The sequence below is a fragment of the Ochotona curzoniae genome, unplaced genomic scaffold, assembly GCF_017591425.1.
Source record: "Ochotona curzoniae isolate NIBS_2020 unplaced genomic scaffold, NIBS_Ocur_1.0 contig_2318, whole genome shotgun sequence".
NCBI classification, from domain to species: Eukaryota; Metazoa; Chordata; class Mammalia; order Lagomorpha; family Ochotonidae; genus Ochotona; species Ochotona curzoniae.
Genome location: NW_024465419.1, coordinates 15794245 through 15821602, shown reverse-complemented (window position 1 = coordinate 15821602; position 27358 = coordinate 15794245). Strand labels below are relative to the sequence as shown.

The window sequence follows — 27358 nt, the reverse complement described above, 5'->3', positions numbered from 1 at the left end:
GCATTACAGACTGAAACAACGAAGAAACTCAGGTAATAGAGGTTTTACGAGATTATGAACTAACCATTTTAAAAAGAAGAGGAGGGTCTGGCACAATGGCCTAGAGGCTAAAGTCCTCGCCTTGCACGTGCCCGAAACCCATATGGGCACCAGTGGCCTCGCTTCTCTACCAGCTCCCTGCTTGTGGCCTGGGAAAGCAGTTGAGGATGGCCCAAAGCCTTGGAGCCCTGAACCTGCAAGGGAGACCTGAAAAAGGATTTCCAGGCTCCTGGCTTCGAATCAGCGCAGCTCCAGCGGCTGTGGTCACTTGGGGAGTGAATCATTACACAGAGGACCTTCCTGTCTTCCTATTTGTATATCTACCTTTACAATAAAAATACATAAATCTTTTTTAAAAATTAATAAATCAATAAATAAAAGGAAGAAGAAACACTAAGGACTAAAACTAAGCCAAGAAATAGCTTTCACATGTGTCTCATGATCTCACTTAAACATGAAAGCTAAAGAAGCTGAACTTGGAGCATGTACCATACCATAGCAAGCTAAGCCTCTGCCTGCAGTGCCACCATCTCATATGGGCACTCTCCTATTTTTTTTTTTTTTTTGAAGATTTATTTCGTTTTATTACAAAGTCAGATATACAGAGAGGAGGAGAGACAGAGAGGAAGATCCTCCATCCGATGACTCACTCCCCAAGTGATTGCAACGGCCGGTGCTTTTGCCAATCTGGAGCCAGAAGCCAGGAACTTCCTCCAGGTCTCCCATACGGGTGCAGGGTCCCAAGGCATTGGGCCGTCCTCGACTGCTTTCCCAGGCCACAAGCAGGGAGCTGGATGGGAAGTGGAGCTGCTGGGATCAGAACCAGCGCCCACATGGGATCCTGGCGTGTTCAAAGTGAGGACCTTAGCCACTAGGCCACCGCGCTGGGCCCGGGCACTCTGTTTCTAATGCAGCTCCCTGGTGGTGGTCTGGAAGGGCAGTGGAGGGCAATGAAAGACAACAGAATAATTATAACAATAGATTATATTTATTTACAACTTGCAAGTTTTTACTTCTGGATTTTTCCATAATAGATACACTACTACTAAGCTAGCTACCAGCTGGTGGTCTGGAAGCTCAGTGGAGGGCAGTGGAAGGCAATGGAGGATGGCCCAATGCCTTGGGCCCTGTACCCACAAGGGAGACTCAGAAGCAGCTCCTGGCTCCTGGTTTCATATCAGCCCAGTTCCAACTGTTGTGGCCATTTGGGAAATGAGCCAGCAGATCAAAGATTTCTCTCTGTAACTCACAAATAAAAATAAATGACTCTTAAAACTATTTTTTACATTTTGATGTGAAAGAGTACAATTATAGAATCTTTACCTATTTTCTACATGTCCACATCCTTAAAATGTTTTCTCATTCTTCACCTTTATCATCCATGTAGTAGTTTACAAGACTACCCCCCTCCTGGGACACGAGGTTCATTCTTTGGCTCTTCAAGCTCTGGTTTCCCCATATTCTAAGCAAGAGCATTTCCTAAGATGACCACAATGATGTCTCTGTTTTCTCTATATTATTGCCCTTCACTTCCTCCCAAAGATTCTATCTTGATGATGCCAAGTTCAGCTGGGATTTCTCTCCTGAACTCCAGACCTGCCACTTTCAAGATGATATTTTCACTCACAGCACCTCCTACTAGTCTACCTTACCTCATCCCACCTTTCTTATTCCCATCCTTTTCTAGAACTTGCTCTCAGCTCGCTCTGACTTCTTTTCTGAAAAAAGAATCACCATTTTTCTAGCCACTTCTCACTTCATGAGCCTCTAAAATCTTTCTAAATCTAACCATGCCATCTATTTTCACCCACTATGCAACCTTATTATTTTCAGTAGAGTGCACTAAAATAGCTTTCAAACTGATCATTGTTGTTAAATTAATTGCTCCCATATGGGAGATGGTTTGAGTCCTGGTTGCTCCATTTAAAATTCAGCACCTTGTTAACATGTCCAGGAAAAGCAGCAGAAGATGGTCCAGGTGCTTCCGCCCCGTAACCGCATGGGAGACCTGAGAAGACCGTGGCTTCGGACTGGCTTAGAGCTGGTCATCGTGGCCACCTGATGATTAAACTGATGGGTGAAGAGCTCTCTTTTCCTTTGTCTCTCCCTATATATCTGCTTTTTGAATAAATAAATAAATTTTTTAAAGAACTGTTATTTGTATACTTAAGTTCACAGCATTATTTATAAAAGTGAAAACAAACCAAACGTTTATCGATGAGTGAATGAATAAAATGTACTATATACATACAATAAAATTATTACTCAGCTTTTAAAAGATAAGATATATTCTGGTGTGTGCCACAAGACAGATAAAAGTTGAAGAAAATATGCCTAGTGAAATGAGAGATACAAAAAGGCTTATTTAAAAAAAAAGGGACACACAAGAATTGTGGTTCTACTTCCATGGGGTCTAGACAAACTGAGAGTGAAACAGCTGTTATCAATAGCAGAGGGCACCGGGAAACGGAGAGCTGACTGTCCAACGGACAGAATTTGTTACCTGGAGACAGACTGTGCTGATGACTGCGTTCTGTGTGACCTTACTGTCACTGTCCAGGTCCCTGGAAAACTAGCACTTTTCAGGGTTTATGAAACTATTTTACTTCATAAAACTGCAAAAGGGCATTGGAATGAATAAATGAACTTGAGGATAAGTTATTCACTTTGAACATTCTGACGTGTGTTGGACAAATTTGGTGACTTCAAACTTGATGATCTTACACTTACAGTAAAAAAGGAAGTTCCACAAAAGCGTGTACACATTCCTCGTACAAAGCCTTCATGCGCTTGGACTGCACGAACACATTTCCGTTGAGTGAGGTTCCAAATTCTAACCTGTAATAAAGTATATCAGGGAACTGTAAATATAAAATGTTTGGGCAAAGGACTACTACAGTTGAAGAAAAATAGACACTAAAAGGCTGATTAGTGACACCAGACAGTTGAAAGCAAATCCTGGGGATTAAAATATTACAATGCAGATGGAAAAATACAACAACACACAGAAAACGCAATCTGTCAAATGTCTGTCAATGCTCCTTTAAAGAACTTCAAAACTTTTTCCTGCCAGAGAAGGAAAACTGAGTGTTGAATTACTAACAACAATTTTTGTGGGAAAAACTCACATATGAACAATTATTTTGCTTGCTATCAAACTAAGTCTTAAGCTGCTCTCTTTATAGTTTCTTATGTTTAGTAACAAGCTAATAATTTTATCATTTCAAACAAAATTTAGTAGAGAATTAAACTGAAATCAAAGTAAGATAGCTAAAATACATTTAAAAAAAATTGAAATACAACCATCTTGAGTCTGAAGTACCAATGTTTACGCAGCACTGACCTCTCCATCACATGCCCCAGAAAGGACGGTCGTCAGGCTCTTTGGGTGCTTCGCCAAGCAATTGATGCCATCACGGTGACCATCCAGAGAAGCAAGGAATGGTTTCGCAAACACCCGTTCCAGCTTGGTCGCATTTAGAGCCCTCACGTATTCTCGTGGGACTTCAAAAGGATGTAAAGTAGGATCGTAGTTTCTTGGAACTGAAATAAGAAGGATTCCTCTGAATTAAATAATTCACGTTTAATATTTCCTGTGGGTTTCCTTAGCTAAACATTCGATTTACTCAATAAGCCTTTAATCCACCACTCTGTTCTATACCAAACTCCATGAAGAATTCAACAGCTTAAAACCTGTTGCCGGGCCTGGCGCGGTGGCGCAAGTGGTTAAAGGCCCGGCGCCTTGCACGCCCGGGATCCCATATGGGCGCCGGTTCTAATCCCGGCAGCCCCGCTTCCCTTCCAGCTCCCTGCCTGTGGCCTGGGAAAGCAGTCAAGGACAGCCCAAAGCTTTGGGAACCTGCACCTGTGTGGGAGACCCCGAAGAGGCTCCTGGCTTCTGATTGGCATAGTATCGGCCCGTTGCGCTCACTTGGGGAGTGAATCATTGGACGGAAGATCTTCCTCTCTGTCTCTCCTCTCTGTATATCCGCCTTTCCAACGAAAAAATAATAAAAATAAATCTTAAAAAAAAAAAAAAAAACCTGTTGCCAGAAACCTTTCAAAATGACCAGGAAATAAGGGAATGCATACATAGAAAACAGACTACATCTGCACACTCATACACAAAGGGAGAGAGAATGCTTTTCCTTTTTAATGTTTTGCTACACTTTTACAAAATTCAGAGACTTCCTTCCATATGTTCTACTACACTCCTCACCTGAATTCTAAGTTCTCAGTCAAGATATACAATACATTCTTCCTGTATGGGCTTTAAGCCTAGCACAGCTTGTGGCACAAAGCAACTGCATGATAAATGCACACTGAACTGTAAACTCCTTGTGGGGCCCAGAACACTATTCATCCCTGGTGCTAAGCCCCACGGATACACTGTAGTGGTTATCACTGCATTACATAGTTGCTCTTTATTAGCTCTTCCATGCATGCTTATCTATTTGAAGTACACATGAGCTCACCACGTGTCAAGCACTGTTCCAAACATCTTAACTCCTTTCATCTCCACAGCACCCTATGTGTTAAGTTCTATTGCTCTTCCTTGTCTTCAAGATAGGGAAGCGAGGCACAATGAGGCGAAGTAATTTGCTGAGATGGTGATGGAGCCACAGAGGCAGTGTGGCTCCAGAAACCACGATGCAAACACACTGTCTCAGCTAATATTTACTTAGAAAATAACTCTAAGTTCTCATAGCTTAAGAAAACAAAAACATAGAACAAAACAAAACAAAAAACTCTCAATGTGTGAAAATAAATGCATCTTCTTTGAGCAGGGTGACATGAAGTCTTATTCATGACTGCATGCGCACATCATATTCAATGCATAGTAAAGCTGAAACTGTACATTCCTAGTTAATTCTATACTCCATCCTTCCTAATAACAAAATCAAAGTTATATTCATTCTTGTTGAGAAGTATTAATTCATTATCCCTTTTAGTCACTTAGTCTTGGCCCTCATTACTTTACATGGGGACTACTGTAATACCACACCCATTCATCTTGGTGGCAGTCCAAGTCACAGGCATCAGATGAACTATCCTAAAACATAGCTTTTCTTGTAAAGATTGATTTATTTTTATTAGACAGAAGGAGAGACAGAAAGATCTTCCATCTACTAGTTTACTCCCCAAGTGACTGCAATGGCCAGAGTTGAGCTGACCCAAAGCCAGGAGCTTCTTCCAGTCTCCCACCAGGCGCAGGGTCGCAAGCCTTTGGGCCGTTCTCTACTGCTTTCCCAGGCCATGAGCAGGGAGCTGGAAGAAAAGTGGCCAGGATAGGAATTGGCACCCATATAGGATCCTGGTACATGCAAGGAAAGGATTTAACCACTCTGGGTACTATGCAAGGCCCAAAACATAGCTTTTTAACATGTCACTCCCAGGCCCACCAACTTTCAAAGTTCCAAACTTTAAATATGTTCCCCAATGGTAATAATAGCAATATAATTTTCAAGAACATACCTCTTCCCAACACATGGACATTTACCCTCTGGGAGTCTATTTTTTAACACTGAAGATTGTCCTGTCGGTTTATTTCAGTGTTTGATTTTAATAGCTGTAAGAGCTGAAGGAGACAAAGGCAGGACTTGATTTTGCAGCCTGCTGTATTAAGAGAAGCATGTGTACACTGGGACTGTTCTGTGATAACAGACCTGACTCCGTTACTGTGATGCTCTCACGGAGTAGGACTGGCTCAGTGAACATGCTCTGTCACAGTGAGGAGGGACTGACTGTACAGGCAAGCAGATCTAAGATGTCGTCCACGGGGACTTAAACATACTTGACTCTTTAATGTTCAGTCCCATCCACTAATCTTACAAAAGTTATTTCCAAAGTTTGTTTAGAAAATTACCATCTCTCTGATGTCAATGACTGTTCCCACAACTACCTGATATTGCTATAACTGTAATAATAGTTTCTAATTTAAAAAAAAAACTGTCCCCACTTTTTTCATAGAGGCAAAAGTGAATTCTTCCATTTTCAAATCTTTTCACCATTTTCAGTACAAAATATTTTGAGCAACGGGAATACCTCCAAGCATAAATTTTTGAAAACAGTCTCTCTATAGCACAAGATTATTTGAAAACGACTTTCTTGCCCAAAATTAAAATGGATTCTTAAGGAATAGGCTATGTTTTATTTTTCTCAAAGAAGTAAAAGCAGCCGAAGCAAAAATACTCAGTATTCACAGCCACAGAAGAGTTTAGAAAATCTAATAAGTGCTTTATTCATTCTATGTTCTACAATTCTTGGTTAAAAATTTTGATGTGACAACCAAGGAACTTCTGCATGAAAAAAGCATTTTCATGGTCCCTAGCATTACTTCACAAATTGGTAAAGATTATCTCAATTAAGATATTATATAACCTCCTAATAAATGAAACTATAAAATATTGCAGTACTTTGACACGAGCATACCTTTGTCAACCCTCAGGATATGTGAATTAATACACAGCAGAGATGAAAATATCAATGTAAATTCAAGTATTGCATAAAAATTGTTAAGAAAAAAACTTGAAGTTTCAATTATTTTTACAACACAGCCAGGACAACCAATTATAGACACTTTCAACTAATCAAATGAGGTTGAAACTCCTTTTTTTATTTTTGCTTACATGAAAGGTAGAGACAAGAGAGAGCTACTGGTTCACTGCCCTTGGCTTGCAACAGCCAGGGTTGGGCCAGGGCAAAGCTGGAAGTCCAGAACCCAACAAGCTGGGTATCCCACACAGATGGCAAGAGCCCAAGTGCTAGAGCCCCTACCTGCTGCCTCACAGGGTCCGCACCAGAACCTGTGGCTAGAAGCCCACCTGGGACTCATGCTCGTGAGGAGCTGTTTCACTTGAGCATTCCTCCCTGTGTGTATCATTTCTTCCACCAAGTACATGTAATTCTCATCCAAATCTATCTAAACCCTACACATATTCTAAAAATACTAAATTTAAATCTTACGTCTTCCATAAAGTTTTTCAAATCACTGTGATCATGTCCACCTCCAAATTCACGTACCCAGTGAACAATAAACACTGTAGAAGCACTTGCCACATATAAAGCACTGACAACAGTACAGTTGATAAACCACATATTTATGTACGGTGTTACCTTGCAGGAAGCCCAAGGAAGTTTTAAAGGAATTTTCTTGAGCCCTATTCTAGTACCTGATATTACATATTTACAAGAAAATAACACTTAATAAAAACGAAAGAATAAAGGAAGGTAAAAGCATCTCCCTTTATGTTTTACAGAACTTCAAAGTTTTATCATTCCATCCTGCTACCAACTTTCTACCAGAAAGTAAAAGAGGGAGACCTTGGGGCCAGTGTTGTGGCAGGGTGCGGTGGGGAGGAGGAACAGGCTAAGCAGTGCTTGGAGTTCCAGCAGCCTCACTGCTGACCCACCTCCCAGATAATGTTCCCGAGAAAGCAATGCGAAGAGGGACCAAGCACTCAGGACCCATACGTGACAGATTCCAATGGAGTTCTAGGCTCTTGGCTTTGACCTGGTCCAACCAGACGCTGCAAATATATAAGGAGCAAATCAGTGGACAGATGATCTCTCGTTTTGTCTCTCCCTCTTTCAAATAAACAAATCTAAAAAAAAAAAAAAAAAAAAAACAGGAGGGGATGGTCTGACATTGTGGTGTAGCAGGCAGTCCAGCTGCCTTAAGTGCTGGCATCCTTTATAGGTGCCAGTTCAGACCCAGCTACTCCACTTCCAACCCAGCTCCCTAAGGGCCTGGGGAAAGCAATGGAAGACAGCCCAAGTGCTTGAGTCCCTGATACCCATGTGGGAGACCTAGAAGAAGCTCCTGTCTCCTGGCTTCAGCCTGGCCCAGCCCCAGCTGGTGCAGCCATCTAGAGTGTGAAGTAGTGGATGGCTGGCTGGTCAGTCTCTTCCCTTTCTCTCTCTCTCCTTCCCTCCCTCTTTTAAATAAACAAATCTTTTTAAAAGCAATCTCAAAAACAAAGACTTTATGGGTTTTCTTTTAAAGACCAGAAGATTAACCACTTCCAAACACTGAAACAGTGCCAGCTGCTGATTAATCACAGTGTATACACAAAACAGACTTGTACTCCTCGCTGCAAATTTATCCTGATGGAAGCACCCTGTTAACCAAAATAACAATCGCAAGACAATGTGGTAAACACTGACAGAAGTATAAGAAACCGTGATGGAAATGTAGATGTGTTCAAATGGCAGGAGGGAGTGTGCAGTGTCTGTGTTCAGAGCTTTCCTGTGGTGGCTGCTACACAGGGTGAGGGCATCTGGCACAGGAAGCTTGACAGAGAATGCCCTGAAGGCACACTCAGATGGGCCAGGGTGAACACACCCTCCCTGGGGTGAAAGTGGGGATGAAGGAGCAACCACAGGGTCCAGGATGAGGGATGGTGTCAAGTACCAATGACAGATCTGCATTTTAGAAATGTTACTACAAGTCAGCATAACCCTGTCAACATTTTGGGAGCAGAAGCATGTATCTCTCTGCCAGCAATGTTCACAGATACAATGATCATTTCCAGTACTCAAAATAGTGAGACGCCAGGTTCCTCAGTTAATACCCCCGCCTTTACCCTGCAGTGACATAGGCCGCTTCAGCACTTCACACCTGCTAGCATCTTCCATCCGCTCTTGCCATCGAGGTACCATGAGCTCTCACTCCTATGTGGTCAGCAGAGGAGGCAGGATAAACCTACCTCATTCATTCCACCTTGCCCATTTCCCCCTCAAACTTTCCCTAAGAGTTGTTGCTAAAGAGAAAACCGATAGCCATTAAGATTCTAATTTAAAGCGGTAAAGTGGTCAGAAATGAGAGCCACAGGCAGGCTTAAAGACGCCTGTTTAACTTTTAAATCCTTCAACTCCACGAGTCTGACCCATTCAAGTTCCACTTCAACAATGGGAACCCCAGGACAGAGCTCAGAAGTGGAGCAGGGGGAGACGGAAGTGTTCCCCCCATAGACAACAGCGGCTTCTGCCACCCCGTTCTCCAACGGCCTCAGCTGTCAACGCTTGCCTTGGGAAAAGGAAAATGAGGCAAGAACGAGCCTTGTCCCGGGGAGGAGCGCTGGGTTTCCCTCAGCACCGCCCCCCAAACATATAGCTTTTCCTCCACAGAGAGCGAGGCCAGACCCCAGCATTCGCGGAAGACGCCCCTACCTCTCTGCAGGTCCAACTTGGTTTCACGGACATAATTGTCCGGATTCCGGCTCAACATCTTCACCTTCATCTCGCCGGCTCTTCCTCCCGGACCCCACGAGTTTCTCCGCTCCGGTTGGACTCACCGCCTCCACCTCCCGCACATGCGACTTCCGCTTCCCGTGACGTACTTGCAGGGAGCGGAAGTCGGCCGACCGGCGCCCCTGGCTCCAGCGGCGCTTCGTAGCGACGCCTGCCGAGATTGACGAGGGGGCGTTTCCTCAGCGGAGCGCTCGGGTCCTCGTTGGCGCGCCGGGGCGGGGCGGGGCGGGGCGGGGACTCGGTGGAGCCTGGCAACCCGCCACTCGCGTGCTCTCGGCGGCGACGTCGGGGCGGCTGTGCCCGGGCACCTGCTGTGCGCGCACGAGTGCCCCCGCCACGCGAGTGGGCACGACCCTCAGCTCGCCGACCCCGGAAGTGGGCTCGCGCCCGCGGTCTGTCGCCACGGTGGCGGCCACTGCATCGCGTCCCACTACCTCCGCGGCCCTGGGCGCCGTGGTGTCGGCGGGCCCCGAGCCCATGACCGGCCAGGGACAGTCGGCGTCCCCATCGTCGCCGTGGAGCACGGTCTTCTACCACGTCCGCTACGAGAACTTGGTGGCGGGCGTGAGCGGCGGGGTCTTGTCGAACCTGGTGCTGCACCCGCTGGACCTCGTGAAGATCCGCTTCGCGGGTAAGAGCCCACCGCAATTTGAGACCGCTACTTCTGCCTGTCAGCTCGAACTGGGGGTGGTGGGGTAGGACGGGGGCGGGGGGTACACTCAAAAGGAGATGTTGGGTCTGTCCTGGCTCTCCTGAACTAGACTTGAAGAAGGGGGACTGGGGTGGGGAGTGGGACCCCGAATAAAACATCTGTCCCCTGACTCCCATGCCCACCAAGACTGAGGGGTGGCGAGTGTGCGTTCAAAAATCTGCAAATGGCTGAGGTTGGAAGGTGGGAGTCAGATCCTGATTTGTAAATTGAGGAAGGGATCACTGAGCTTTAGAAAGGACTTGTCTCCACTGGAGGTGCTGTGAAATCGTTAGGGTAGCCACGTGTTTGGCAGCAATACCGAAAGGAAACTGCGGGCGCCCGGGATCTGGCGTTCATTTTCGCAGATGGTTAGGGACACAATCCTCTGTTTGGAATACAGCCTGGTAAGTTCAGCTCCGGACCAGATTCCGGAAAAAGACCAGAGTTAATCTTTTCATATCTACAGTTTCAAAGATAACCTCTGATAACTTTACCAACCTTTTGAGTTATCTTAATTGGATTAGGTGTTGTATGGGCTTCAGATATACCTGATAGAGTATTGCTCTCGAAGGGACTTTGTCACCTAGAAGACACATCTAGACATAAAATGTGGGGCAAAGTGGAATAAATGTAAATTAAACCCTAGGCATGCAAGTGGACTATGAAGGTGATTGATGGCCAGGTGTATTTCTGTATGTTCCATGGATGCTTAGAGGGTAAGGTTTCCCCACAGGAGAGGCAAGAAGCCACTCAGGGACAGAAAATCAGTAAAAGGATGGAAGGTTGCCATTAGGGAAAAACACCAGAAAGGCAGATAGCTTCCTGGAGATTATGATGCATGCACAAATAATGATCATTACTAAAAGTAATTCCACTGAACATTTACTAGGATAAGGCAATGAGCAAAGAACTTTTCTCATTACGCTCCTAGCTAAAGGGCAAGCTAACATTGCCAGAGATGGAAATAAAGAGTGACTCCAGAAAGTCAAGAAGCTCACAGATTAACGGATCTTTTATGCCATGTAAAAGCAATAGCCAGGACTGGGATGTTGCGAATGGGATCAAGACTAGCGACAAAGAAATGAAAGCAGCCTGGCAGCTGACTCTACCTAGTGTTTGGACAGCCACCCCCTGTTGATTGGAAAGAGTTCTTTTGGGGTGGGGTGGGGGCTAGTTGAATGATGATGCACAGGGCAAAAGAAGGACAAGAAATGCAATGCACCCCCCCACACACACACACACAAAGATAGGAGGGTGTGGTGTGAAACATGCTGTAAGAAGCTGCCGTAGGTCAGCAAAGTCAGGTACTGCTAAGGGGTGTGTGAAGAGGACTTCCAAAGTGTACTCGAGGCCCTTGAGGAGAGCACTTGAACTGGTGAGTGAGGCAGAACCTGATTGCCCAGAGGCCAGCAAGTTCCTGCGGAGATTGTTGTTTTTCCTCAATAGGAGTACACAGTGATCCTAGAGGAGACTCTTAACTCAGCAGAGTGAAACCTGTTTAAATTCTGATGAGAAGGAGATTAGAGAAGGAGGATGGAGGATAGTTGGGCTTCTAAGGGGAAAGTGGGGCTGAAAGGAAACAGTGTCTAGAGTAATATTCAAACATTCCAGACCAGAACCCTTAACAGGAAATACATTTTGCCTTTGCTATCCATGTTGCATACACTTACACACAGTAAACATACCCCTGCTTCAACCTTGTGAAATAATAGTTATCCTTGCCACTTAAGTTGTCATTTGTCATTGTTTTTTTGTTTATTGCAATCTCTTTTAAAGAATAATATTAGCAATTTGCATAGTTAACTGTTTGAAAAAGATGATTTATTTTGAAAGTCAGAACTAAAGGGGAACAGAAACAGAGATCTTCCATCTGCTGGTTCCCTCCAGCAATGGTCCAGGCTGAAGCCAGGAGCTGCATCCAGGTCTGCCACATGGGTGGCAAATATCCTAACACTTGGGTCACCTTCCAGTGCTTTCAGGTCATTAGCAGGGATCTAGATGGGAAGTGAAGCAGCGGACACTCTGACAAACACACATATGGGATCTTGGAGTTGCAGGTAGTGGTTTGGCATTATCCACTCCACTGCTATGCCACAGTGCAAGCCACTCAACTTATTTCTTAACCCATTTGTGATTTAAAAAAAAAAATACTGGCAAAGAGTGGAAGCAGAGAAGATTAGTTTTATTAACACACAAGTTTCAGTGTATCTGTGGCAGATAAAAGGATTAAAACTGCTGTCCAGCGAATAAAGTTGTATTAGGATAGCATTGCTGCCTGCTCATTTTTTAGTCATTACGTATCTTTCCTCCAAAATTAGTGTTCCCTGTGTTGATTCCGTCCCATTCACCAAACATTTTTCATCTTTAGCTTGTGCTTGTTAGCATCTTTTAATGCGATTATAGGCCTGAGAAAGTTTTGTGAGATGTGCTTAGACGTACATATGAATTCTTTAGTGGAATATCTCTTTAAGACAATCATGAAGTTGTTTTACTTTCTTCTTGGTTTTCCACCTTCAGAGTCATGTTCCTTGGGTCCACTAGAATTGCCTTTCAAGAAAACGTACTGGTTATCTTAAGCACATTTGGACTTAGGTTTTTGAAATACAAGGTTTGAGATAATAACCACATTTTTGTGTGATTTTCAGAAATTTTTAGCAGTTAAGACTTGCCAAAACAAAATACCACAGTGCAGCTTAACAAGAGAAATTATTTTCTTCCAGTTGTGAGGACTGGGAATCCAAGAGCAAAGAGTCTGTAGACGTGGTTTTTAATGAGACCTCAAATCTGGGAGATGGCCGTGCTCCCCTGGTGTCTAAGCCTTGTGTAAGGACATGAGTTCCTTCAGCCCAAAGCTCTCCTCTTATATCTTCATTTAGCCTTAACTATCTCCTCAAAGATACAGTCACATTGGGAATTAAGTCTTCAACTTATGAATATTGGAGAAATGTGGTACATTTCTAAAAGGCCCTTGCCCTTTTTTCCAGCCTAATTCAGCTAGACCAGATCCTCACTGTTCTCCACGATGGTGCCAGGTGCTGTATGATACATCTTGTATTTGCACCAGCTGTTTTCACCCATCCAACAATAAATCTATTTCCCCTCCTTCCCAAGTCAAGCTCCTCAAGCTCCTAATCCTTTTCGCCTATTGCTGAGATATTTAATATAACAAAGAAACCATTAATAGCTGCATTCTTCTCTGTGGTTTTGAATACCTGCTCACACTTCACTGAATAGTCTTTCAGTAGTCCCTTGCATTCCCTCATTTCCTATTTTGAATGTTCCATTTCCCACCTTGACAGAGTATGAAGACGTCAAGTTTATTATTTAAGACTTACTTCTGAAAGGCTGAATTTCAAAGAGAGGCAAAGACAGAGATCTTCCATCCATTGGCTCACTCCCTAAATGGCCACAATGACTAGAGTTGGCCAAGCCAAAGCCAGGAGCTGGAACTCCCTTTGGGTCTCCCTCATGGGTGGCAGGGCTCCAAGAACTTGAGCAGTCTTATGCTTTGCTTTCCCCCGCAAAAAATTGACAAGAAGATTAAATGCCGTTGCTGATTGAAAATTGATGGTGTCTGAAAGTAGGATGATGGCATTGTGAACTGCGATGTAGAAGGGACTAAGAAAGGTTTCTTGTTAACTGATCAGAGAGGATGCAAGGGAGACAGATTCATGGATTGTGTCCAGGTATCCGACACAGGCCTAGATGGTAGTGCTGTGTGTTTGTCATTACTTAACACTAGAATAAGAGCAGCTTTTTATATAGTTGACAAGGATACACGCCCATGAGGAGCATTGGTTAAGGTGGGGAGGGTTGAGGCATGGGGGAAGGTGTGTGGGGCAAATGCTTCCAATTTTCCTTTTTTTCCCGTCTCTCCTGTTTCTAGGGAGGGAGGGAGGAAGGGAGGAGGAGGCCACTCCCAGCTGCCTAACTATGTCAGTACCTGGGGATGGGGAATGTCCACTTGAAACTCCAGTGTGGAGAATTAGTCCAAGGGTATTTATTACTTGAGTGGTTTTGATAGTTTTTTTGATAGAGACGCTGCTGGTTTCGTTGGTCCAAGGTTGAGAAAATTCAAGGTCCATTGGCTGACAGTCTCCCCGAGCGCATCCACTCATCCAGACACTTGAAGAGCAGCTTCTTAAGGATGGGGAAGACTAGTTCATTTTTGGATTCATTCAAGTGAAATACATTTCTACTTTCTATTCTTTTTATTTTTTTTAAGATTTATTTATTTTTACTACAAAGTCAGATATACAGAGAGGAGAAACAGAGAGGAAGATCTTCTGTACAATGATTCACTCCCTAAGTGAGCTGCAACGGCCGGTGCTGTGCCAGTCCAAAGCCAGGAGCCAGGAACTTCCTCCAGATCTCCCACTCAGGTGCAGGGTCCCAAGGCCTTGGGCCGTCCTTGACTGCTTTCCCAGGCCACAAGCAGGGAGCTGGATGGTGAGTGGAGCTGCCGGAATTAGAATCAGTGCCCATATGGATCCTGGTACATTCAAGGCAAGGACTTCAGCTGCTAGGCCACCACGCTGGGCCCCTCTACTTTCTATTCTGATTTTGCTTTGTGTTTACATTGGTGTGAAATAGAAAGAATTCTAGGGAAGTATTTTACTGTAGCCTCTACATTTTCTTTTCTGCCTCTCTTTGGATCTTTGTAGCATCCTTGATATTGAGTCTCTTGGTGATTTTGTTTTGGGACAGGTATTTTCAAATGTGAATATGCAAGCAAATTCTTAATCATGTATATTGATAACAAAAAAAGTGTTAGGTTTATTTAAAGAGGCTTTCGGATTGTGTGAAGAGTTACTAAAATACTTCCTAAAATATTATTTGAGTGCATAATATATCTTTAATACACACTTGGATAAATTTATAAAAATTAATTTTTAAGCATTAAATAGTCTTGGAAAATAAATTGTTTTGGTTGATCTTTAAACAGTGTGTTATCTATTTATGTGTGGCTCAGAGCTACAACTTGGCTCTTATTTTATTTCTCCTTCAATGCAGTGAGTGATGGACTGGAACTGAGACCAAAATATAAAGGCATTTTACATTGCTTGACTACCATTTGGAAGCTTGATGGACTACGGGGACTGTATCAAGGAGTAACCCCAAATGTGTGGGGTGCAGGTTTATCCTGGGGACTCTACTTTTTCTTGTGAGTAGATCTGGGAGATATTATAGCATTAATCATTTTTGCTTTGGTGATTGTTATATATCAGTTGATAAATTAGCAAGATGAGTCATTTAATTTGGATTTTCAAGGGTCAGGAAGAGCAGAATGGCTTCTTTATTTTCTATCAGTTCTTATTACAGGCATTTGGTCTGGGAAAAATTACTTAATAGGAAAAAGCTGAAGGGAGGAGATAGGAAAATAATTTTACAGAAGCTGTCTCCCTGAGATAAATTGAAGAAGGTGAACTGTTCTGCTGATTACTTTTATAAGTAGAATATGCACATACAACATCAGAGCATTTTTATTTTAATTTTTAATTTTGGATTTTGTGGTGCAATTCCATAGAATCTGAGATTTCCTGCCCCCAGAATCCCCCTTTGCCCAACTGATTTTCCCCATATTGTTACAATAGTATAGTCCTTCATAAGGAGTTATAATTCCATCAGTCTGTTATTTAACATCAGAGCTTTTTAAAACTATTTGAAAAACAGCTAACTCCAGGAAGTACAAAATGAAATTACATTACCTCTTGAGTATTTTTTAGGTATTTTGGCCATATCAGTATTCTTGAACCTGTCTGAGTCAAAACACACTAGAAAAAGTTGAATCAGTCAAATTTGTTACTTAATAAGTTTTTAAAGTGTTGGCAGAAATTGGAGGACCCTGAAACCGAGTGAATTTTCATTTTTATGGATATCCATCCTGATAAAGGAAGATCACTTGAGTAAGTTACTCCCCATTTGAGAGTTCAGTTGGAGCGAGCCCAGATGAGCAGATTTCGTAAATTCTGAAGTATCATGAGACAGTTGCTTATTTCGCCTCTACCACATTTTCAGGGATATCTTCCAAAAGTACATTTGATTCATAACGAAGTTGGAAAGTAGAAGAAGACAGACCTTGGAGTCTTTGGGGGAACTGATACCTCGGAAGATAACTGTTTAGGAACAAACGCAGACGCCACGGTGTTGCTGCTGGGGCTGGAGGCTTACTGGCTCATTCCCCTGATTTGATGTACTCCATCCTCTTCCCAGCCTCACTTCCTGGCCTGTCAGTTACCATCACCACATAAATAACTATTACCACATGACTTCTGGAGAAGCTACACCAAGTTCCCAGGGTGGGCACATGCAGCTCCTGGAATGTAAAAGGGCATCATGGCATACAGTACGGGGCACACACTGCTCTAAGCACCCACTAGGATTTGAAACTGAGCCTTTGAATGAAGAAGCTTACGCTTCGTATTCATCAATGCCTAGTATATTTGCTTTTTATCTCCTTTGTCATGCATTTTATAATAAGCATATGGCAGTGTCCAAACTAATCTTAAGCTACTTTTTTTTTAGGGAAAGCCAAATAAAATTCAGCTTTAGTAGTAATTAAATATTTGTTCTTATTTTCAGTCCCAAGCCATGCTTAGATGTGTGAAACTTTACATATTTACTCATATATATTCTGTATGAATTTGGGTTATGTAGATTCTCCAAGGGACTTTCTAAGGACAAGCCATATGATGAAACATTTTCCTTATTTAATGTTCAAATGGTAGTAGTAAAAATTTTAATGTTTTTCAACGGAAGTCTTCTAACAAGAAAAAGTAGAAATCAAAGTTAGAGGAAATAAGTTGATTTGACACACCTGCAGAGAAAAATTCAGCGATTATCTGCTGCTAAATAAAACCCAAGTCTCAGTGCTCCCCTGCAGGGTGGCAATGTTCCCTTTCTTCCCATCCACCCTGGCTGTGTCTTCGCCCTTGGCATCCCTGTCCCTGCCTCTCAGTACCAAGTTCAATGCTGGCTACTGCTCAAAGTCTTCTGTGATCTATTTGTGAACTTCTTGCATTGCTGTGTTTTATGAAGGTTGTTTATGCATCACTAATGGTCCTTGGTATTCTATTAAGAAGGCTCCCTGCTGTGCTTACCTTTTTGTGAAAAGCCAGCCTTAGTGCCTGAACTTGGGTGCTCAGCACGTTTGTTAAGTGCTCCTTCTTTGATCTCTTTTGCCTTTTGTGTCCAATCTCTGCACAACTGTAACCCTGCCTGCTACCAGTTTTCCTGTCCTAGTTAATTGCTGAGTGTGTGACTAACGTTTTTGAGATTTGCTTGCTAACCATATACATTTGTATGGAGACTGGGTGTAATCTTAACAATAAACAATTACCAGCATGTCCATCCTTGACAAGTTCTTATTTTGTGGTTGCATTACACATTGACTTTTGCTTTTGGGGTACTGTTAACTTCTATATACTTTATTTAAAAAAAAAAAAAGATTTATTTATTTCTATTGGAAATTCAGATTTACAGAGAGAAGGAGAGACAGAGAGAAAGCTCTTACATCTGGCCACAATGGCCAGAGCTGAGCCAATCTGAAGCCAGGAGCCAGGAGCCTATTCCATATCTCCTACACAGCTTTGGGCCATCTTCCACTGCTTTCCAAGGTCACAAGCAGGGAGCTGGAAAGAAAGTGGAGAAGGCGGGATACGAACCAGCGTCCACATGGGGAACCCAGCAGTTGCAAGACAAGGACTTCAATCACTAGACAACTGCGCTTGGCCCAAGTTACACATACCTTAATTCAGATTACTGTTTTAAGACACCTACTCAAATTGTTTGTGTGTAATTTTTCAGTTACAATGCCATCAAGTCCTATAAGACAGAAGGAAGAGCTGAACGGTTACAGGCGACAGAATACCTGGTCTCAGCTGCTGAAGCCGGTAAGGCCATCTGTGACCTTACAAACTCGACTTCCATTTTTACTGTTTGTTCAGTTTGCCTTGTTTCTTGGAACACCAGAATTTAAATAGTCTTTTATAATCATATTAATCATTTAGCAAATGAGGTTTCTTAGAATGTAGGCATTCTTCATTGGAAAAATTATAAAACTATAGTAGTTTGAAATGATTTAGTGTAATTTTGTTGTTGTTAAGGTATACTTGTAGATATCAATACGCTTTCAAAGGTTACATAATTTAGTCACATTACATTATTTAATTCCATTCCCTTATGCATGTTTTGTATCAGAATGAAAAACATAGTGGGAATAAGTCTTTTTAAATCTTAAACTTTCGTAATTCACAGCTTAGTTTCTTTCTTTTTTTTTATTCAGGTTTATTGTATTTTTACTCTAAAGGTAGAGTTACAGAAAGAAATAGAAACTGAAAAAATTCTCAACCTCTGGTTCCCTCCCCAGATGGCCACAATGGCCAGAGCTGAGCCAATCTGAAGGAACCAGGAGCATCCTTTGAGTCTCCCACACAGGTGCAGGAGCCTTAGGATGTGAGCCATCCTATAATGCTTTCCCAAGCCTTAGCAGGGAGCTAAATGGAAAGAGAACAGCCAGGATGTGAACCAGCTGCACCCATAAGGAATGTTGGTGCTGCAGTTAGAAGCTTAGCTTGCTATACCAGTGTACCAGCCCCACAGCTTGTTTTATTAAAGCTTGCATCTTGATTAAGGCAACAACTAATCTTACTCATTTTAAAATACTTAGTTCCTATCAGGAATCCAGCTTATAACAAGGCTGAATAAATACTTGTGTAGTGAAAGAACACTTAGCAAACGGTAAACTTAACCAGATGGCATGGTTTACAAAATGATTATTTTTTTAATGAAATGTGATGTGTAACTTATTACATTACATAGTTATTTCATTTTTAAGGGAATACTAGCTTACTTTGAGTAGATTTATGGAAGATTATGATAAGGCTGGGATGGATATGTACATGTGCACATACATAAATAACTGAAATGTTAGATTCCTGGTTCTTTCCCCTCCCCACCTCTGGTGTATGCCATTTCCTGTTCTTAAGATGGTATTTCCTTACCATTTAGTCTGTATGTCAGGCCACATTGTAGGGGTCAGAATACCTTTTCTGTCCTTATATCCTTCAACGTGTGAGGGTAGAAACTCCTTTTTAACTTACCTCTCACTGACTATGTAAAGAATTTTTTAGGATCAACAAAAACTTAATCTACCATCTATCCCTAACACTGTGTCTCCAAGACCACATCTCCCTGTGCCAGGTACAGTCCCTGTACACCTCCATCCCCTGTGTAAATGCACTGTTCTTAATCTGAACTGTAAAAAAGCAAGCAATACTATGTGCTGAGTAATTTGCTTAAATCTCATTTTAGGAGCCATGACCCTTTGCATTACAAATCCATTATGGGTGACAAAAACTCGCCTCATGTTACAGTATAATGGAGTTGTAAGTTCCTCACAGCGGCAATATAAAGGAATGTTTGATGCACTTATGAAAATATATAAGTATGAAGGTGTGCGTGGATTATATAAGGTAAGGATTTATTATTTATTTTGAATAACTGAAAATTGTCATTTCCATTGTCTCTGTGGTTTCAGTTCTGAATTACCTAACATCAGTCCTAAAAAGAAGCAAAACTTAGGCAAGAAACAATTTGTGAAAATTGAAGACTAGCTTATCAGTGCTGAAATGGTGTGATAAGCTGTTTCTCTTCACCTCCACAAGCTGTGTACTCTTGACACTGGTAGCTTTAAGAACGGTCTGCAACTTTGTCAAGTGATTCTTCAACGCAACCAGGTCGCCCATTCTTTACCATACTCCTTGGAAGGTGTGGTCTCCAGGGAACTTAGGAAATATAGCGTGTAAAAGAGTTCTGTGGGCCTAGTAGAATCTTATAATTAGTAGGATTTTTAAGAATTTAAAAGTACCAAAAATATACCAGATCCTTCTTGATAGCATTTTTGAAATCCCCCTCCTGATGGCAGTAATATCCTTTTATATTCCCTCTTTTCCCCCTCCCTCTCATGTTCCCATCTCTTACTTATTCAGATAAAATATTTTTTAAGGCCATATTTAGCTTAAAATTCAAATTAGAGCTTGAACTTTAGTTTGTTTTCCAAGAATGGTATAATGCATTTTTAAATCTTATATTTTATAAGATTATGAATTACTTTCACTCAATTCTGTGCTTTTTTTCCCCCATCTTTACTGCCTTGTTGTCGGATACTGATGCTTAGTCCATTTAATTATTACCTTGATTTTTTTGATTTTTCTAAAATTTATTTTCCCTTTTATATCCCATTTCTTAATAGTGTAGGTCTTTATGTTAGTATGTATACTGTTTAAAGAAAAATATGGAGATCCAGTTGTTAATTTTAAAAAAGTAGAAATGCTATTTTTAATCTTCTATAAGGACTTAGAATTTACAAAGAACTTAAATGAGTTTGGTTAAAATACTGTATAAGAGGGGTGAAAAAATATTTTAAAATATATGCATCATTTCTTTGAAAATATATTGTTTGGTTGGTCTTTCTAAATTTGTTGCCATTTAGGGATTTGTTCCTGGGCTATTTGGGACATCTCATGGTGCACTTCAGTTTATGGCCTATGAATTACTGAAATTGAAGTACAACCAACACCTCAATAGAATGCCTGAAGCCCACCTGGTAAGAGAATTCTTTTAAAAGTGATATTGTTTCCTTTTTTTTTCCTTTTTTGGCATTTAATGAGTGAAAATTCTGTCACACTCTGGTAGTATTTCTATAAAGATAAATGTTAACTTTATTTAAATATTTATAAGCTAAAGATACACAAATGTTAAAAATAGAACCCATTAATTGTATAGTTCATATTAAAAGGAAGCTATTTATATTTTTTTCCTATTTATTATCAATGTGTATGTCTCATTTCTGTCTAAAGAAAAGCATAAATGGTTTGTACTGTCATTTCAGAGTACAATGGAATATATATCTGTTGCAGCATTATCTAAAATATTTGCTGTAGCAGCAACATACCCATACCAAGTTGTGAGAGCTCGTCTTCAGGATCAACATATGATTTACCAAGGTGTGACTGATGTGATTGCGAGGACTTGGAGGTGAGAGCATGTGGTATGAACAAGTTGCTCTAGTAAGATACCTTGCACATGTTAGTATGGGTTTTACAGCAGAAAGTGTAAATATGTGCTGTGGTGAAATCATGGCTGGTGGTTCCTACTTTTCCATTTATTACCTAGATAACCCTGGGCTTATTTTCTCTAAGGCTTCATTTGTAAAATTAGACTGAATTGACAAGGTTGTTGCAAAAACAAAATTGAGATACATAAAAGTATTTTGAAAACTAGTAAATCAGAATTTAGGTATACACTGAATGGCACTGCTTATAAAAAGATACATGCCTACCTTAGTACATTTGAGAAGGCGCTGGTACTGCATGTTTTGTAAGTACTTGTCCCTGTGTTTAGAAGAGAAACATGTTCTTCAACATGAAAATAGTTCAGCTGCTATAGAAAGGTAAGTAAATATCTCCACATTTCCCTTTAATTGTAAAAGACCAGGGCAGAATATTTAGAATAGTCAAATTGAATTCAATCCATGAAATATTCAAGTTTAATTTATCTTAAGTGACAGAATCCTACCATATCATGTATTGTAAACATTAACAAATAATTCTGTATGTTTAGATATGCTGTATTTAGTATTGTGTGACATTTATGAAAGCTGTACGACTTCCAATGACTGCTTTAGGTCAGTGAAAGCTTCTGCCTGTTCTTACCCTTAAAATAATTCAAAAAAGGCAATTAACGTTTGCATTTTCAAACTAGCATGTTAAGAAACTAAGCATACATCACTTTTTCCCTGTAAAGGAAGGAAGGCATCGGTGGATTTTACAAAGGAATTGCTCCCAATTTGATCAGAGTGACTCCAGCCTGCTGTATTACCTTTGTGGTGTATGAAAATGTCTCACATTTTTTACTTGACCTTAGAGAAAAGAGGAAGTAACCTGGAAGAAGGTAATTCCAACATATCTGCCCAAGGCAGCAAAAAGCTCCTTGTATTTGGGATGTAAAACCCAAAAGAATGCTGCATAGCAGCATGGCTCATAAACAAAATGGATCTGTAACCGTTAGAAGTCAAAGAAGTGAATCTCCACAATATTTCTCTGATTTTTTGCCTTCGCTATTTGAATGGGACTTGCTATCTCTGCCTGAAATGACCACCATCAATACAAAGTTAAAACGGATACCAAGTGTAGAGTTTGATAAATGGATTAGTAAAATGTGCTGCTTTTTCTGAACTCATTTGCCTGGATTGGCTTTAAAACTGACTGTTGTGCAATAGCAAGAAAATGACTTCTAGTAAGTCATACATATCTCAAGGGAAAATTAAATTTTAAGGATTTACTTTACAAGGGGTGGACCAAATCTAGACCTTTCAGAATTGGGAAGTGTTAGGATAAAATTCTTTGCAACTGTGCTTTAATTTTAATTCAGTTGGAACATACTAGCTACATATATTTTAGAAGTTAAATACTTCTCTGAGAAATATCTGAGAGCTGTTGTCATTTCATAGCTGTTTTTTCCTCCCAGAGACTTTCATAATTTAAACTGTAATCCTGGATCCAGTTCTCTTTTTGATAGATGGTTTAGTATCTTTAAACTTAGAAAATTTAAACTTCTAGGACACAGCTTCATCAGCTAATATTAGCATATGTTACTAAATAATTTAATGGCGATGCTCAATAAATCATCTTTTACAGATGCTGGAATGTTTGGGATGTGTTTGTTAGACTGAATGCAAGTGAGAAATTTTTCACTTGGTTTTTGGATACACAGATCCAGGATCCCAAATAAATGATTAATCTACGCTGGTTGTTTAAAATCAGGTTGAAATCCACATTACATTAATGATCATAATTGAGTTTTGATATGTCTTGTTGATATCTACAGATATAAAGGCCTGACCTCAAAGAATGCCAGAGTAATTATTTCATTTTATTATAAACATCTCTGAGTGCTCTTGTTTACTCTCTATTTGTTGTAAATAAAATATTTGGTTTTTAAAGCCAAATTTAAATGGTTCCTTGAAAATGGGTCTATTTTTTTGTATTTTTGAAATGACATTGTTTTTAAAATAAAGGTAAAACGATAAGTGCCTAATTGTATTTACTATATCGTATACAATTATTAGGGATGTTTTATAAATTAAGTGTGATTTCTTTTAATACTCCCAGGTAATGCCTTAATTCATATAGCATCTTGGTATTTATTCACAAAGCAGATGAGCTACAGTGATATTTGGAACCATTGTTTGAATACCTCCTATTACCCCCCAATTTTTAATAAAACATAATTCTTGTCCTCAAAAAGCATACAAGATTATGTAGTAAATAAATATGCATGAAGTTACCCACAGCTCTAAATTAAGAATATACAATGAAAAAATTTCTACAAGCCCTGTAAGAGTTCTGACATAAACAATAACAATGAGAACATTCCTGCCCTCCTAATTTTCACTTTAGTGTAAGTTACAGAAAATCAAAAAATATATGCATAATAGACTATTGGTCTTTTTAAAAATTGAAGCTGTATTTATTTAAATGAAGGAGTGACAGATAAGAGATAAGAGAGCTTCCTTTTACTGCTTCACAAATGCATATAGCAGCTGGGCCTGGGTCAGGCCAAAGCCACAACTCGGGAAAACTATTTAAATAGTCCTCAGCTGGGTGGTAGGTACTCAAGGACTTGGGCCATCATCTGTAGCCTCCCAGAAGGTGGATGGGATACAGTTTTGGAACTTGATTGCAGGCAATCTGTTAAGCCCAAACAGTGGCTTAACATGCTATACCACAACACCTGCCTCAGTCTGCTTTCAGGTATTAAATACCATTAAAAAAAACTAGATTTGGACATCTTAGGATGATTAGAGACAGGGAAAGTCTATTTTAGGAGATAATAGAGGAAGCAAGCCACAATGAAATAGGAAACATTCAAAACAGACAGAATAGGAAGTACAGAAGGCCTTAAAACAGGATTAAACAGGGCTGTAAGGTGTGCCAAGAGAGAAGCTTGGAAGGCTGGACTGTCTGGTTTCAAGTCTCAGCTTTTCTGCTGTTTGAACTTAAGCAATCATTTCAACCTCTGTCTGAAGTTTCTTCATCTGTAAATAAATGAGGTACTCGGTACCAGCACCTCAGATTGGGATCCTTGGACAAGTGATTGAGGGATTGCTTTTAGGAGAAAATTTCAATAAAGCAAAAGAAATAGGATTAAGTCAGGTACAGAATTTCAAAAGCCTCAGCCTGACCCTACCAGCCACTGTGCAGAATGAATTAGCCCACAGAAGGCCTGCCCACAGAAGCATGTGGATGGGCCCTTAGGTTCCCACATCAGGCAGTCTAGACGGCAGCAATGGGGAGGGATGCCAGGGTGCCTGTCCTTGGCCAAGAGGTGTTTTCCACATTAGGGTGGAATTGTGAGCTCTTTGAGGCCAACACTTTCAGTACCTGGACCATGGGTCTACCAGTCTTCTATAAGAAATCTGGGTTACCAAGAGTGCTTGTCACAAATGAGGATATTAAAGGCACATGGCTGGAGGATATTGACAGAATTAAGTGAATTAACCCAAATAAATAGTTTACCACCAGGGCTTGAGCCAGTAAACATTACTAGCAGCCAGACCTTGTCAAGCTTTACAATCTTAGGGGTGAAGTTTAACTTCATGAAAAATCAATCTGGTGATTGAATGGAGAATCAATCAGGATGCAAAGCAAGAGAAGCATGGATCCAAGTTAAGAAGTTTTTCAGGAGCTGATGGTAGTTTGTACACAGTTGATGCAGTCAAAGAGGGCAAAGAAAGCATATGTGGGCTCTCTGAAGCAGTAAGTTGTCAGTCAAGGTGGCAATGAAATAGAGATAGCTCAAAGATGGGCCAGAACTAGAGAACTCTCAGTATTTAGGTTTTACTGAGAAAAAGAGAAAAGAGGAGTGAGTGATTAAAACAGAGAGACATGGGTTACAGAGGAAGACCAATCAGATGAAAAGAGCAAATTCGAGAAAGAAGATGCTATCATTTGTGTCAATAATTCAGTAGGGCGAAGATTGATGCCTCCGATCACTTTGACCACATTCAAATTATAAAGGCTGAAGACAGATTGCAGGCAACTCAGCGGGTGGGGCAACCTACAGGGATTCATTTCACTAAGGGTTCTTCTTTCTTATATTTTGGAGGTCAATAGAAAATGGTCACAAACTTTAGCTTGGAAAAAGCTCTCTGAGCCTAAGGAAGAATGGATGAAATTGGCTAAGAGAAAACCAGCAGATTACTAAAATGAGAACTAGAAAGAAATGAGGAAAAGACTTGTGCAGACCAAAAGCAAACAAACTTGTCTGGAACTCTGCACCTGAGCATGTGATCTAATGATGGATGCCAAACTTTGAAAAGAAAGCTGTATTACATTACGTTGGGCTTTTGTGGCCCATCGGTATTTAAAAAGGCATGTTTTTTAAACACCACACTAAAAGAAACATCAGCTTTAAGAAGTATACTTTAATTCATGAGTCATCAGTTAGGAATTCTGTTTTGAAGGTGCATACATTATTCAATATAAAACCTTCCAAATAAAGTATGCACTATTGCCACTTTCACAACAAAGCGTCTTTTACAATTACAAGCTAATGCAAGATAATTACTTCACCTCTATGCCTGTCTGCTACAAATGTGTTAAGTAACATGCAGAAAATATATAAAGTTTTAAGATACTTTCTAAAGGAATAAATAGGAACTGACTCTGAAGTACCTGTAACAATGCTGTTCTTATGAGAAGCATAAAGAAAGATAATTGAGCAGAAGACAGAAAAATAGCAAAAGTTTCTTGTGGAAGGCTCAGACACAGAAAAGTTGGATAATTTGGAAATTCTTCCTATTACATTTTTTTTCCAAGTCTGTCAGGTACACTTTATTAGGCCATTTTTCTAGATAAGGAAAACAAAGAGAAAGGTCAGATAACTGCCAAAATCAGACATCTAGTAGCTGCAGTTTAACTTCAACATTTTTGAGGTTTCAACCTCTATAAATCTTTTCTTTTTTCATTTTTTATTATTATCATTTCATTTTACAGTTCCATAGGACCTGGGATTCCAATTAACCGCCCCCCCCCCGGTCCCCTCTTCCCCACTGAGTTCCCCCATAGTATTACAATTGTATAGGTCTTCATAAGCAGTCATAAGCCCATCATTGTAGGTATAGACAATGGCAGAGAATCCAGCATCCTATTGTCAAGATGTATTTAACATTTCATTGGGAGTCCATCTTTGATCTGGAAGTAGAGATGCATACTGCATTTTATCCTCACATCTGGATATGATAGTCTATATTACACAGTTACTTTACATCCCCTTAAGTAAAAAGCTACCTAACAAAAAAGGAAAGAAAAGCAGCAAAACAAAATCAACAACAGAAAAAAATAGAAATTTACAATGCCATGAAGTTAAATAACATGCAACTGATTGACTAACATGTCGCTGAAGAAATGAAAAAGAAAATCAAGAACCTTCTTGAAGAAAATGATGCTGCTGTGTGATCTATGAGTCAGTAAAGAATTTGATGAGGAAAAAAGTGTTTTGAAGAAATGAAAGTAAAGACAAAGGCATCGAAATCCATGAGATATAATTTCCACTGATCTTTTTTGGTAAGATGTGTCTCCTGTAGGCAACAAACAGATGGGGTTTTGTTTTTTTAATCCAGCCTACTAATCTATGAAGTTTGATTGATGAGTTTAAGTCATTTACATTTAGGGTTGATATAAATAGGTGGTAATTTGGTCCTGTCATTTTAGCAATGGGTTGTTCATTGATTTAGTCTTCTGTTATTTTACTGGGATGTTCTTCACACTTGCCTTTGGTTTTGGTATGTGCTCTTCCTTTTGTCTGTCAAGAGAACATCTTTAAGTATCATTAGATGGCAAGTTTGGAAGAGGCGTATTTTAAGTTTTCTTTACTGTGGAAGAATTTTATTTCATTTTCAAAGAAAAAGGAAAGCTTCACTGGATATGTTATTCTGGGCTGACAATGTTTTGCTTTTAGAATCTATAATATGTCATTCCATTCACATCTGACCCATCGAGTTTCCTGTGAGAGGTCTCCTGTGAATTTAATTGCCATTCCTGTATAGAAAATTTGATTTTTTTCACATGGCATTTAAGGATCTTATGGTCGGTTGAAGAGAGCTTGATTATCATGTGTTGTGAAAATCACTTTTGTTCAACCCTGATGGGAGTTCTGTGCCTCTCCTGCATGTTGTTTTTCAATTCTTTGTCCAGATTAGGGAAATTTTCCTTTACTATTATATCATTAAATACATTTTTAAATCCAGCTTCTCTTTCTGCACCTTTTGGAACTCCAATAACTCTTATATTTTGCCTTTTAGTAGTGTCTCTT

The 27358-nt window shown here is 40.4% G+C and overlaps 2 protein-coding genes across 3 annotated transcripts in view; one reads left to right on the top strand and one right to left on the bottom strand.

The window, feature by feature from the left end:
- LOC121151334 (DDB1- and CUL4-associated factor 13) overlaps positions 1-9376 on the bottom strand; it is a 34788-nt gene extending 25412 nt beyond the window's left edge. The window contains exons 1-3 of the mRNA XM_040972680.1: positions 9211-9376; positions 3383-3582; positions 2770-2877 (exon numbers count right to left, since the gene is read on the bottom strand). Of these exons, the coding sequence (XP_040828614.1) occupies positions 2770-2877; positions 3383-3582; positions 9211-9280 (378 nt within the window). The 5' untranslated portion in view covers positions 9281-9376. The remainder of the gene's footprint in view (positions 1-2769; positions 2878-3382; positions 3583-9210) is intronic.
- Positions 9377-9512: 136 nt separating this feature from the next.
- The window catches only part of LOC121151333 (mitochondrial folate transporter/carrier-like), a 25298-nt gene continuing 7452 nt past the window's right edge, over positions 9513-27358 (top strand). Inside the window, exons 1-7 of one of the 2 annotated variants that reach the window (XM_040972679.1) lie at positions 9513-9922; positions 14996-15146; positions 17789-17874; positions 19295-19455; positions 20475-20588; positions 20874-21019; positions 21788-21934. In XM_040972679.1, the coding sequence (XP_040828613.1) occupies positions 9769-9922; positions 14996-15146; positions 17789-17874; positions 19295-19455; positions 20475-20588; positions 20874-21019; positions 21788-21923 (948 nt within the window). In that variant the 5' untranslated portion in view covers positions 9513-9768 and the 3' untranslated portion in view covers positions 21924-21934. Of the gene's footprint in view, positions 9923-14995; positions 15147-17788; positions 17875-19294; positions 19456-20474; positions 20589-20873; positions 21020-21787; positions 22895-27358 lie in introns of those variants that run through there. The other variant, XM_040972678.1, reaches the window with a different exon arrangement.